We start from the raw sequence: 13,174 nt of genomic DNA on the forward strand, positions 1-13,174 counted from the left end.
AAACGGCTTTACCCACACACTGGAGTCCTAGAAGAGATTCCTACCTAAGCGTTAGCAAGTGTTAGCTGCTGTCAGAGCCTCGGAACAAAATGATCCTCCCCATCATGAACACATGAAGGAAGATGTTATTTCAATAGATAAACATGATTTGTTATCTATTGGCATATACGATTAGGGGAGCGGGCGGTTATTGTTCTAGAAACAACATGGTTTGGGTAAAAGTTGAAAGCTAATTTTGTTTCCATAAATCTAAATAGGGCTTAATAGGTTAAAAGGAATATGACTTAATGACTTCAGGCTTTATTCTAGACCAAGCTTGGACAAAAACAAGGAGATGGGCTCTGTGTGGACATGCAGAAGTAACAGTTACTTTGGGAGGTGCTGGAGAAGCAGTTCCCTTCTCAACAGGGTGCGTGAGGGCTCATTTTGTTTTTCTAATTTCTTTTTTTAAAGTCCAACAGGAAAGTTTCCTTTCTTGATGGGGTGGAAAAAATTTCCAAGTGCTATTTGTAATGCAAATATTTTTTGCTATTTCAGTATTCTAAGGGTATGTAAATGTCATTGCTGGAATTGTCTTCTTCACTTCTTATTTATTTTCATATTATAAACTTCTGCTGTAACTATTTTAGGGTAACACAAAGGTGACAATAAAATTAAAACATATTAAGGACAGGGTAGTTGCACACAAATTTGGATCTTTTGGTAATGTGCACATACAAAAATTCAGTCTGTTGCCAGGTGTGAAGCTGTATTCTCTTAGAAACAAGAAATGTTGGACATACATTTGGAAGGGGATGGTGAGATATCTAGAAAGCAACTCTGAAGAGTAATGCAGGGGTACGGGGTGCAGGTTCCCAGGCGCTGGCAGGGGGCTGCAGGGTGGCCTCTGTGAGGAGAGGCCGGGGCTGCCCCGTGCTGGACACAGCCGGTTCCAGCCGGCTCCAACGGCCCCACCGCAGGGCACAGCTGAGCCCCACAGCCACCATGGCGGTGCCTTGGGGAAAGCCTGGGTAAGGAAGGGCAAAACGCTGCCCAGCGGTGAGGGGAAAAGTGTGAGAAACAGCCCTGCGAGCCCCAAGCCGGGGGGAGGAGGAGGAGGAGGATATCCTGCAGCCCATGGAGAAACCACAGTGGAGCAGCTATTATTGCCCTGCAGCCCATGGAGGACCACGCTGGAGCAGATATCCACACTGCAGCCTGTGGAGGGTCCCACACTGGAGCAAGTGGATATACTCTGAAGGAAGCTGAAGTGCATGGAGGATCCATGTAGGAGCAGGCTCCTGACAGTAACTGTAGCCCATGGAGAGGAGCTCACACTGGAGCAGGGGAAAAGTGTGTGGAGGAAGGAGCGACAGAGGGGAGCTATTATGGACTGACCACAACCCTCATTCCCCACAACACCTGCATTTACATTATTTTTAATTGGCAATAAATTTAATTATTTTTCCCTAAGTTGAGTCTGTTTTGCCTGTTGTGGTAATTGTTAAGTGATGTCCCTGTCTTTCTCTTGGCCCAGGAGCTTTTTAATTTTATTTTCTCCCTTGTCATGTTGAGGAGGGGAAATGAGAGAGCGGCTGGGTGGGTGTCTGGCAGCTGGCCAAGGTCAACCCAACAGGATACAGTGAATGAGCAACTGAACTTTTCCTATAGTGCTGGGGACTCAAATACCTATTCTGACTGTTGCTCCATGACTCTCAGAGGCAATGGTTATAGATACTGACAGAACCGCAGTCTGTATTTTTAAAGGATGCTGAAAAAACCTAGAAAATTATAGAGGGAAAGGGCCGTAGGAACAGTTTGGATGGAGAATTCCCTCTGTAGTGCCAGACTTGAACAATAAATAATGATTTTTAATTGAGAAGAAAACCATGATGTATACTGGACCAGTACTGTTTAATGTCTTCATCAATGACATAGATAGTGGAATCGAGTGCACCCTCAGCAAGTTTGCAGGCAACACCAAGCTGAGTGGTGCAGTTGATGCACCTGAGGGATGGGATGCCATCCAGAGGGACCTGGACAAGCTTGATAAGTGGGCCCATGTGAATGTCATGAGGTTCAACAAGGCCAAGTGCAGGGTCCTGCACCTGGGTTGGGGCAACCCCCTCAGTATCAATACAGCCTGGGGAATGAAGGGATTGAGGGCAGCCCTGTGGAGAAGGACTTGGGGGATTCTGGTGCATGAAAAGCTGGGTGTGAGCCAACAATGTGCACTCACAGCCCAGAAAGCCAACTGTATCCTTGACCGCATCAAAAGAAGCATGGCCAGCAGGTTGAGGGAGGTGATTTTTGCCCCTCTACTGCACTCTGGTGGGATTCCACCTGGAGTACTGTGTCTAGCTCTGGAGTCCTCAGTACAGGAAAGACATGGACCTGTTGGAGTGGGTCCAGAGGAGGGCCACAAAAATGATCAGAGGGATGGAACACCTCTCATGAGGAAAGGCTGAAAGAGCTGGGGTTGTTCAGCCTGGAGAAGAGAAAGCTCTGGGGACACCTTATTGCAGCCTTTCAGTACTTAAAGGGGACTTATAAGAAGGATGGGGACAGACTTTTTAGCAGGGCCAGTAGCCATAGGACAAGGGGCAATGGTTTTAAACTAAAAGAGAGTAGATTCAGACTGGATATAAGGAAGAAATTTTTTACAATGAAGGTAGTGAAACACTGGAACAGGTTGCCTAGAGAGGTGGTAGGTGCCCCATCCCTGGAAGCATTCAAGGCCAGGCTGGATGGGGCTCTGAGCAACCTCATGTAGTTGTAGATGTTGCTGCTCATTGCAGGGGTGGTTGGACTAGATGACCTTTAAAGGTCCCTTCCAGCCCAAACCATTCTATGATTCCATGATGGTACCTTCATACAAAGAAAACAGTATGCTGACTCAGAGCTGTGAGTATCCATAGCTGAAAGCCCAAATGGACTCGCTCAAGTGAGAAATGAGGCACATGCTTCAACAGAAGTAATCAACTGTCAAAAGAAAACAATAAGCAAAAGGTTCTTGATCTGTTTGTGTCTTCAGATCAAGGCTGGATATCCATCTGCTAGGTTGCAACTCTTCCCTCATTAGGCGGGGGAAAAGGAAATTAATCCTTTGAGGATAAACAAAGGTCTGTGTGTGTGAGAGAGGTAAATAGCAAGATTAGACTAAAGGGAGTAAAGCAAGACTAGTTTTTATCAGTCAAAAGAACATTATGCTCTTAAGCCATGGTTCTAAATACTGGTGATGGGGAGAGGGGCTCAGTTCTTCTTCATACCCTCTGTAGCAATTGTTCAGTTGGCTGATGCAGATAGAGGAAATAGACTGCATTAGGAGTGTCCATGCTGTCTTCAAAACTGGTCCTAAACCCAAGGGAACTTGAGATGCTTTTGGGAAAAAAAAAAAAAAAGTTAATGTAAACCTGTGTGAAGAACTGTATTTAGCTGTTCTTAAGTGCTTGGTAGACTTGTAGCCATGGAGTAATCAGAATAACTGTGACCGACTCTTGGGCCTTGCAGGAATGCTTCTGAATTGTGAGAGAACACAGTGGAGTCCGTTCCTGGGAAGAGAGCAGCTCTTAAGAGAGGATGTATAGTGAGGTTCAGTGCGGGGGGAGGTAGCTGGGTGGGGGTCGATGTAGGGCTAGTGGTTATTTCTCTTGTTCTCTCTGGAATTTCAGTATTCCCGATACAAGAGATAGCCAAGAATGTATGGGCGTTTCTTCTCTCTTTGATATAAAACTATAGAAACGTAGACTAATGTTTTCCTTCTCATTTCAACAAGAATTTGAGGTAACTGCCAATTACTGCACATTTTTTTTTACCCTGTAGAAGCTGTACATGGTATTCTTCAGTAAACATGCCTGCCTTGTAATAGGAATACAGTGGAAAACACACTTATGGATTAATATGTCTCCCCAATTAGAAACAAACTGAGACATTACCGCAGTATAAAACTACGCCTACTGTTTATATAGGACTTCTCACATGTAAATATTATCATCCTATTGTAAAAGAGAAATATTACTATTTTTTACAGGTGCCAGGGCATGGAGAGGAAGGGATGAATTGTTCAAGGCCATCCACATGGCCAGCCCTGGTCTAGCTCTTAGTCCTGTGCTCTCTCTAGTACACAATATCTAATCTGTCCAGTGTAAGGAGGTCTCAAAAATATTGCTTGTAGCTGCTGAAGCACATATGAAATTACAAGTGTTTATTGCTAAATTGTCTTTTTTTTTTTTTCTGTCCTCTTGCAGATCATAAAGTGTCTGGAATTTCCATTGAGACAGATAACAAAAACGTAAAAGCAGAGGAGTTTAAGGGTACAGTATGGGCATTGCTATGATTATTTTTAATATATACACAATGCATGCAAACTATGTATACAGAAGCTGTGCAGCTGTTAAGATTGTTTTCCTCTTTCCTGAGGGGTCCTGCTCTTACTCTCTCTATTGACTCTTTGTGTAATCTTGGTCTTGCCCCTATTTTCTCTTACTTGGTGTGGGGTTGGACTAGACACTCCCCAGAGGTCCTTTTCAACCTCACCTATTCTGTGATTCAATGACTTGTTTGTCAGTCCTGGTAGCTCACTCTGTAACTTCTGCCTGGTTTCCTTCCACCCAAAATGATGGAAAGTGATATAAAGGAGAAGCATTCGTTATCTGACAAGACAGAGAAGTGAGGGACTAGAGCGAGAACAACTGTAAGTCAGCTAATTATCAGTAACTATAATTTAATGGCTGTTTTTAATTGTCAGTAACTATAATGGCTATTTACATATTTATATATGTATATGTCATATGTAAAACAATAAATGACTTCCAATAATGTGCTAGAGAAGTTAAGGAGGCAGGGAAGAAAACCTGATGTTTGCTGGGTGGATGAGAAAGGGATCCTAGTAGTTTGTATGTGAGGTTTGTGGGTTTTGTGGGATTTTTTGGTTGGTTGGTTTTTGCATTCAGTTGGAATGGAGAGAGATGGGAATTTGGGAATTGAAAGAACTGTTTGCTGAGCTTGAGGCTTTATTCATCTCTTTGAGGTAATAATAAAATATTTTGGAGGTCTCTAAAGCTGTCAGCTGGGCTCCTGTCAAGTATTCTTTTAACTTTTGGGGAAGAAAAACTTAATACATTTAGAGCTCAGGACAGGCAAAAGGAGAAGAAGCTCTTCAGGTAATATTAAAGCTTGATTAGGTTCTTTCTTTTTATATGATATATGGCTTGTGTTTTGTTCTTCTGTTATTTGTATGATAGAGTGAGATCAGTTTAACATATCTCAGATGCCATGCTGAGTTCTTTTTGAGTAGCAGCACTAAGGGAATGGCAGGGGCTGATAGATATAGCCATTCAACTGAATGCAGCTGATCTGAAATGCATTTTTTCTTTCTTCCTGCAACTTCTGTTACTGTAGAGGAGGGTGGTCGGTCACTGGAACAAGCTCCTCAGGGAAGTGGGCACAGCACCACGCCTCTCAGAGATCAAGGAGTGTCTGGACAACGTTCTTAGTCATATGGTTTAGTTTTAGGTAGTCCTGCAAGGAGTAGGAAGTTGGACTCGATGATCCTTATGGGTCCCTTCCAACTTGAGATATTCTATGATTCCATAACCAAATGATAGCCTCCAGACCAGATGTAAATGCAAATTAAACATTGTCCGGACCTCTCCAAGATCCTGGAAGGTTCTTCCAGGCCTGGCAGAGCCTGTGCTGATGCACAGCATCCTGTGGGCCTACCTAATGCAAGTCCAGTAGACCTGTTCTGGAAAATACCTCTCACTGACTCTGTTACTATACGAAAAAGCGGGAGAGGGGAACTATAACTAAGAAGGGTTTTATTATGTTGTCTCTGTTCTGCGTGCGCTCCCTTTCTTCCATTCTGTTCCCTTTCTCTGAATAAGATTAGTGGGAGGGCATCAGTGCTAGCTTTTTCTGAAACAAAAAACTGTGGCATGCAAGAAAGTGGCAGCTCATTCAAGATGGAGGTGACTTGTGCAGCTGAGAATGCTTCAGCTGAGCTGTCTTTATGTCAACTAATATAGGCCAGCTCATGAGACCAGCCAACTGTCACAAGGTCAGTAGCAAAAGCAAGCTGAGCTTGAATGATGGTTTTTCTTTGTTAGAAGGATACAAAAACAAAATGGAAAGGAAACTTTAGCAAATCTTAAGATGCAGGAAGCCTCCACCCATCCACTCAACCTGAAGTCAGGAACCTCGGGCTTCCTGAGTACACAGCATGTTTTTCGAAGCAGCCAGTGCGTGTGTAACGTGATTCTGGCAAAGAATGCCCTCCCGCCTCAATTTTTCTTTCAAGTCTGGACATTTTTTCCCCTGTGAGAGATCACCAAGGCTACCAGTCTGACCCCTTGGAAGCTTTTTTGTTTCTCTACAGAACAGACCTGGGAAATCAGACTTTAAAGGGTGAGCGAGTAGATCTGTCGGTAGCTCTTAATTGCCCTTCAGCCTTGCTTGCTGAGCCTGGAAACAAGGGTGCTGGTTAACGCAGATTGACTGTATGTTTGAGCAGTGGATGCTTGTCTCCTGAAAGCTAGACAGGCATTGCCAAAGCTATAAAGGCTTTTGATCCTTGATACTCTGGCCTATATTGGAAGATGAGCAGCCTAAAGGTGGCAAGATCAATATTGTATTTGTTTCTTTTACGGAAGTTTATGGGAGATACTAAATTTTACTTTAGTAATAGATTTGGAGCCAGTCAGATGTGTGGTTGGATTCTTTCCTCTGATGTTGTCTCCCAAAAATTCTTATTAATATCTTGATATAAGAGTTATTTACCGGGTAAAAAAAGTATATATTTCAGCATGCTGTTCCATGGAGAATGGAACTACTGAAACACTGAGTTTGTCCCACTAACTCACCTATACAGTTTGCCATGTCTTCTCTCCCTCTTTAGTTCTCCCATAATACCTATAGGCTTGACCATAGGCCACAATTACTATGATGCAAGGTACGTATTAATGATGGCATATGTTGATGCCCTGCTGTGATGGAGGAAAAAAAGAACAGTTGAGCTTCCAGTATGACCTGTTCCTCAGTAGGAGCACTAATTTTGGTTTGTTTCCTAGCCAGTTATGGCAACTTTAGCAATAATCAGTAACTCTTGAAATCTCAGCCTCTCTGTGAAATTTGGTTGGTGATGCCCACTATACATAAGTCAGGGAAACTTGAGTGGACAGACAGAAAGGTGAACGATTGTATGAACCTCCTTTTCTTGAGAACTTAAGAAAAATAAGAGGTAACTGCCAAGGGGTGATATGAGCAGCCTCTGCCGCCAGCAGCTCTGGGGGCCTGGGGTTTCCTCCTGCCCAGCCACTGGAGTCCAGCCCAATGCGCCTGGAGACCTGGGAGTCTTTGTCCCAGGCCGATGGATACAGCTGCTGCTTTCCCGTTTGCAGGTTCAACCAGTAGCAAGGCTGCGCATGTGTCCCAGGGATGCATGCATCTGTGTGCACATCCACACATCCACACACTTACAACACTGGCACTGCCAGCTACACGGACTGCCACAGGCTAGGTGCTGCCTTCAACAGCACCCACATATAACACTGCCTGGGCTCACATGAAGCATTAAGTATCGACAGCTGAGCCTCCTTCCTCCTCTCTGGCTGGTGGAGATGCAAGTTCAGTGGTGAAAGCCCTCACACAACACTCTCTAGATTCACAAGCACATGCACGTTCTTGGATCCCCTGAGCACCAGCACAGCCCCTCTGCCCACCTGCTACCCCTGCCCTACTTACCAGCTCAGCCAGCTTGAGGTTTGCTAGTGAATTGCACATGCACCTCCAGGCACACCAGGTTTAGGGAAGATAAAAACACTGCACATACCCCACACACCTTCACTTCCAGAAGTCAGTACCACAAGCCCAGGGGTGCCTACACCCCCACTGTGACCCCAGTTGCTGGCCCTATGTTTACTCAAGCCACCCCTCTCTGCCCTGATAGCTACCACTCCAGGCACAAGTGCTTTGAGACTCACCAACACACACTCCCAACATCTATGGCCCCTCCAATTACTGATGCACAGACCCTCAGTTGCTCCAGCTGCCCACACCACAGTCCCATCTGTTTGTTTGGAGACTGGTGGTCTTTGTCATCATCTCTGGTAGTCCCTGTCTGTCATGTTTGTGTCTCTGTTCTTGTTTGTTGCTGCCCCCTTTATTTATTGCCTCTTTTGCCTTGAAAAGGTCCTTGACTGGGAAACCTTAATGAAGCAGACTCTCACCTTTCACATACCCTTACAATAACCAATCTGAAATTGTAACTAAATACATAAGTTACTTAGGAGAATATTTAACCATCTTACTAATATGTTTTCCATCTGCATTAAGTTATATATTTAAACAGTTAAACTACTGATACTAAATTCAGAATGGTAATTCACAAAATATTGCTGGTAACAGGGTCAGAGTCCTTTTTTAATGGTGGTCTGCTCACTGATGAAAGTATTTAGACCTAAAATGAGGGTAGTAATACAGAATCTGTGCCCATCCAACATGGGAATATCTAGTCCCCAACATCTGAAGTTTGATCCAAAGGCCACTGAACTCCGGGAAAATTACTAGTTTCTGTTTCCCCATGGTGTTTGTGTAAATCTGGAGAAGGTCTGATGGCATCACTTTGAGAAGTAGATCTGGCCCTTGCTGACTGCTCAAGTTCTTTTGAAGGTGAAATATTATTTTCGTGGAGCCTGAATGTGTGCCAAACACAGTGCTAAAGTCTCTAATTTTCCCTTTTGCATTCTTTTTTTTTTTTTTCCCATAGAGGCTATTCTTAGTTGCAAGCACAAATTTTCAAAAGGGATGAGCTTAAGAATAGAATGGAAGAAAATCCAGTCTCAAGGAGTCTCATTTGTCTACTACAGTGGTGAATTTACAGGTACAGTACTACAAACTTAGACTGGTGGTTTAACATGTCATTCTCTAGCACAGATATCAACTCTTTCTTGAGGAATAACGTTAGGAAAATGACTGGAAGAGAATGTTCTTGACTGTCCATACTGAACAGCTGTCCTTTTGAGGAAAAGAATTCTTCCCCTGGGGTGGGGGGGAGAGCATTTCTTAATAAAATTGTCAATGATTAGTTACCTTTTTAATGAAGCTAGGTATAGTAAAACTCAAGACTAAGAAAAATGGCACTGTACATTCCTTGACATTTTTAAAAAATGAAATTACATTCAGATATAAACTCCCAAAAACTACTGCAAGCTCTGCACTCCTATCCCACAAAGAGGTTTCTGAAGCCTCTTGTAGAGCTGGAGGCTTAGATATGAATAATGCAGCAATTTTTACATACATAAAATATAAACTCAGCTGTATATTTTAAATTATTTGTATTCTTTTCAGAAGTGAAATTTCTGTTTATATGTTCTGAAAAGGACTTTCCTCAGCTTTATGTGTCGAAGAAAATATGGGTCTCTGGTACCTTGTACACAATACATGAAGGTTGAGAAGTGAAGTAAAAGCACAGCGATTTTGTTAGTTTGTAGAGCTTGCAAGATGTGCTGGTCTTGTTGATGAATTTGTATTTTTCTGCGTATATTTAATTTAGACAAACACTGGAACTCATGGTTCCGTGTGTGCATGTAGCTTTAATTTCATAACAAGCTGTAGAATGAAAAAAACCTCATTGTAAGAAGTCTGATGGCAATATCTTTGCTAAATCTATCAAGTTTTTCTTGCCAAGTTAAAATGTCAAATACTTTGCCATGGTTTCGCTTACAATTCTTTCTGTAAGATAATTAAGTTAGTCATTGCCATCCCTCTAGTGGAAAATGATGTCTTTTTTGTCACCTGACTGCTGCTGTACATACTTTCTTGAAATATCTGGAAAAAAAAAAAAGCATTCCATCTTCCAACTAGAAAATGTATGACAGATATAGGTTTTTTGAACTGAGGGGGTTTTTTTGACTAAACGGACAAGTTGTGGAAGGCTCTTACTGTCTTGGGAGGGGGATTACATATCGCTCCTTGGTGATAGATAACTAACACTGAACAAATGAGCAATAATTCATACATTGTATGTGATTTCAGAACAAACCAATGAGACGTGGCATTTGCTATAAGCAAAGAGCAGAAACCTCTCCGTCTCTTCTCCCTTAAAGGTGATCTTCGAGGCCGAGCAGAGATGCTGAATACAGGAATCCGTATTAGAAACGTGACTAGAAAGGATTCTGGGACCTACCGCTGTGAAATCAGTGCAAAGAGTGAAGAGGGGCAACGCCTGGGAGAGGCTACTATTACTCTCACAGTATTGGGTATAAACTTTATTACTTGGGCTTCTGTAAAGAAATTGAATGATGGCAAAGGGTGTTGAAGGTAGGGTTGTCAATATGGTGTGTGGCTGCTGGGTTTTTGTGTCTTCTTTGGGCTGGGTTTATAAACACATGTGCATGTGCACATTCTACAACATACTTAAGAACAGAGCTTTGCAAAATGCACACTTGCATTAGAAAGGAGTATAACTTTTTATTGATAAAATGTGGGTTTCAGTTCTCAGAACTTAGCGAGTACGCTGATTTATGTGATGGTGAAACTTCCATTTGTACTAAAACTGAAGTCACTCAGTGGCTGAGAATCTGGGTAAGCTGATCATGGTGTTTGGCACTGGAAAGTCAGCATCTGTCAACGCTTATCAAATATTCCTAAGGAGCAGTTCATTCCAATATGCTACAGTCTCCTCCTGTTTTTGGAAGGGGAAACTGCTGCAGTGTCTGTGCAATGCCAGCGAGCAAGCTAGCAATCTGTGGACTTTATTTACAGGAGAGGTGGTGTTGGCTTGGGGGGCGGTTCTTTGTGGTTTCTTGTTTTCTTTCCCAGTTGGGGAAAGTATGGAAAAGTGAATACTGAGCATATTCTTCTTACATTGTTCCTGGTATTTTTCCCAGTGGATGAGTGGTAGAGGTTGGTAGTTTTCTTCTTTTCTCCATATAGGGAGAAAAGAAAATATTTGCTTTTGTAGTTTCTGTATTGTTTTTTCCTATAGAAAAATAATTGATATTTTAAAATCATAAATGAAGTCTCAAAATTCTTCATAAAGGATGATAAATTAATGAACTTCTGATTAGCTCCAACAATGAGGTAACCCCACTTACTTCTTCTTTCTTCCACTTTCTCAACAGCTTACCTCTTTTAAATGTGGCTTCTTAATTTGAAGTTGAAATCTTAGAGCCCAAAGGAGAAAGTGTGTGTGTTGCTCACAAACCTTTTTGAAAGTTAATGTGAATTAGTTAGTATTTCACTTGGTTTTCTTTATTTTTGCTTTTTATTTTAAAATAAGCCAAGAAAAAACTATGAATACTTTTTAAGGTGTCACTTGTGCTTTTAATGTTCCATGCATGCCTCTTCACCCTTAGTTTTCTTCTACATAGCTTCAAGTTACAAAAAGAAAAAAAAAAAAGTTCTTTTTCTGTTCACATAATAAAAATCAGAAAAGAGACATTCATCTTTATGGCAGAAGGAACGATCAGTTCTCCTGCATCTGTGTGTGGGAATGTTTGTTTTTAATTTAAACTGAAATTTGGTAGCCAATTGTTTTTGGTCCTCAACCTGCGATGTACACAATGGCTGTGATGATGGCCAGTCTTGGTAATTCTTTCTGACAATCATTTTTCAAAAAACAGTTGACTTCTCTTAATACAAAAAAAAAATCTTCTTCCTCTCCCTCACTTCTGTTTTTAAATACTGGGGCAGGAAAGGGGGGAACTGCTGGATTACGGATTCCCTGAGTTATTCTTCCTCTGTCTGTGAGCAAGACGCCCCATACAAGAAACAAGGTGAAACAAACTCTGGGGTTGGATGAGAGTGTATAGATTGGAGACAGGATGACACAGCATATGGTGGGGAAGGCAGGGAGCAAGCCTCTTTCTTGCATTTTTAGCAACTCACAAATTTTACTGTGCTCTCCAGTAGCAGGACTCTGCTTTCTACCCCTCCTCCAGCACCTCGTTACATTAATGTGGTAGTTTCTAAGCATGTACACAAGTGCTCACCTTCTCACCAGTGACTGTCAAACTGTTGTCATATAGACAATACTGATAAGACTGTGTAACAAGTGCAATTTCATTGTCCAGTTGCTCCGACCACTCCGGTATGTGAGGTACCCAGCTCCGCAATGACGGGAACAGTAGTGGAACTGAGCTGTAAGGAGACTGAGGGATCTCCTCCGTCTGAGTACCAGTGGTACAAGAACGGTGTTGCCTTACTGGAAAAGAAAGGAACAGGCAGTGCTAGAGCAGCAAACATAACTTACACCATGAATAAAAAGTCTGGCACTCTGGTAAGTGTAATAACCAACTCTGTCATAACCAGCTATCAGGAAGACCAAATTTACTGTTTAGTACAATGATGCACAGGGGTCTTAATCCAAAAATGCACAAGGTCTTTGCCAGAGATCAATGTCACGCTGAAATATCTGCTAACAAATGTAGAAGGTGGTTTCTGGCTCAGACCAATGACAAGCCATAGACGTTGGGTGATACAGACAAATTGGGTGAGTTGCAAGGCTGCAGTAATGATAAATGAGTAGAAACTAGAAAATACATTACAAATTTCACCTTGTCGGTTAGCTAACTAGTGCCAGGTGAGAATGATCTCTCCGTATGTCAACAGAGTTATATCTGATAGTGCCTTAAAATCTGAAATACCAACTTCACACGCTTCAGTGGGAGTGCAGCACTAAGGGCAGTCCAGAATCTGTGCAATCCAGTGGCATTTACAAGTTCCAGTTCAGTACTTGTGAAGTCAGTGGAAATGAGTCGGGGCTGTAAATAAGCTTAGTGGGGTTTTGGTTTAGTTGTAGTTTGTTTTGTGGTGGTTTTTTCCCCCTCAGAACTGGCCATCTCTTTCTCATCCCTCCCCCATTAGCTGATTCTTCTAAAAAAATTGATACATACTACTTATGATGCATTGTCAGCTGAGATTTTTCAGAAGAGTTGTTCTAGGAACACCCTACTCTTGTGCGTGATCAGACGTGGAAACTGAAATGTGACTAAGCATTCAGAGGTGCTGTGGATCTTTCAGCACACTGGAAATTAGGTGGACTACTCAAAATTACTAATCACTTCCGAAAATCTTAGTTTTAAAGTATGGGATATATTAAAGGGGGAAAAAAGTTAAGAAGTCTAATGATTAAAAAATAAATACAGAGAAACACTGGAATTGACATGAGGTCAGTTTCTGTCCACCTCTTGCTTCC

The 13,174-nt window shown here is 42.3% G+C and overlaps 1 protein-coding gene across 9 annotated transcripts in view; it reads left to right on the top strand.

The window, feature by feature from the left end:
- The window catches only part of JAM2 (junctional adhesion molecule 2), a 37,856-nt gene that overhangs the window by 19,100 nt on the left and 5,582 nt on the right, over positions 1–13,174 (top strand). For 7 of the 9 annotated variants that reach the window (XR_015705150.1, XM_087759220.1, XM_087759219.1 and 4 more), the window contains 4 exons: positions 4,227–4,292; positions 8,744–8,857; positions 10,083–10,235; positions 12,051–12,256. Coding sequence is in view for 8 of the 9 variants with exons in the window: in XM_087759220.1 (XP_087615346.1) it covers positions 4,227–4,292; positions 8,744–8,857; positions 10,083–10,235; positions 12,051–12,256 (539 nt within the window). In the remaining variant the exon portion in view is untranslated. Of the gene's footprint in view, positions 1–309; positions 410–4,226; positions 4,293–8,743; positions 8,858–10,082; positions 10,236–12,050; positions 12,257–13,174 lie in introns of all 9 variants that reach the window. The other 2 variants (XM_087759222.1, XM_087759223.1) reach the window with 2 other exon arrangements.

Source organism: Nipponia nippon, unplaced genomic scaffold, assembly GCF_047370975.1.
Source record: "Nipponia nippon isolate SJK-2023a ecotype South Korea unplaced genomic scaffold, ASM4737097v1 scaffold_2, whole genome shotgun sequence".
Classification (NCBI taxonomy): domain Eukaryota; kingdom Metazoa; phylum Chordata; class Aves; order Pelecaniformes; family Threskiornithidae; genus Nipponia; species Nipponia nippon.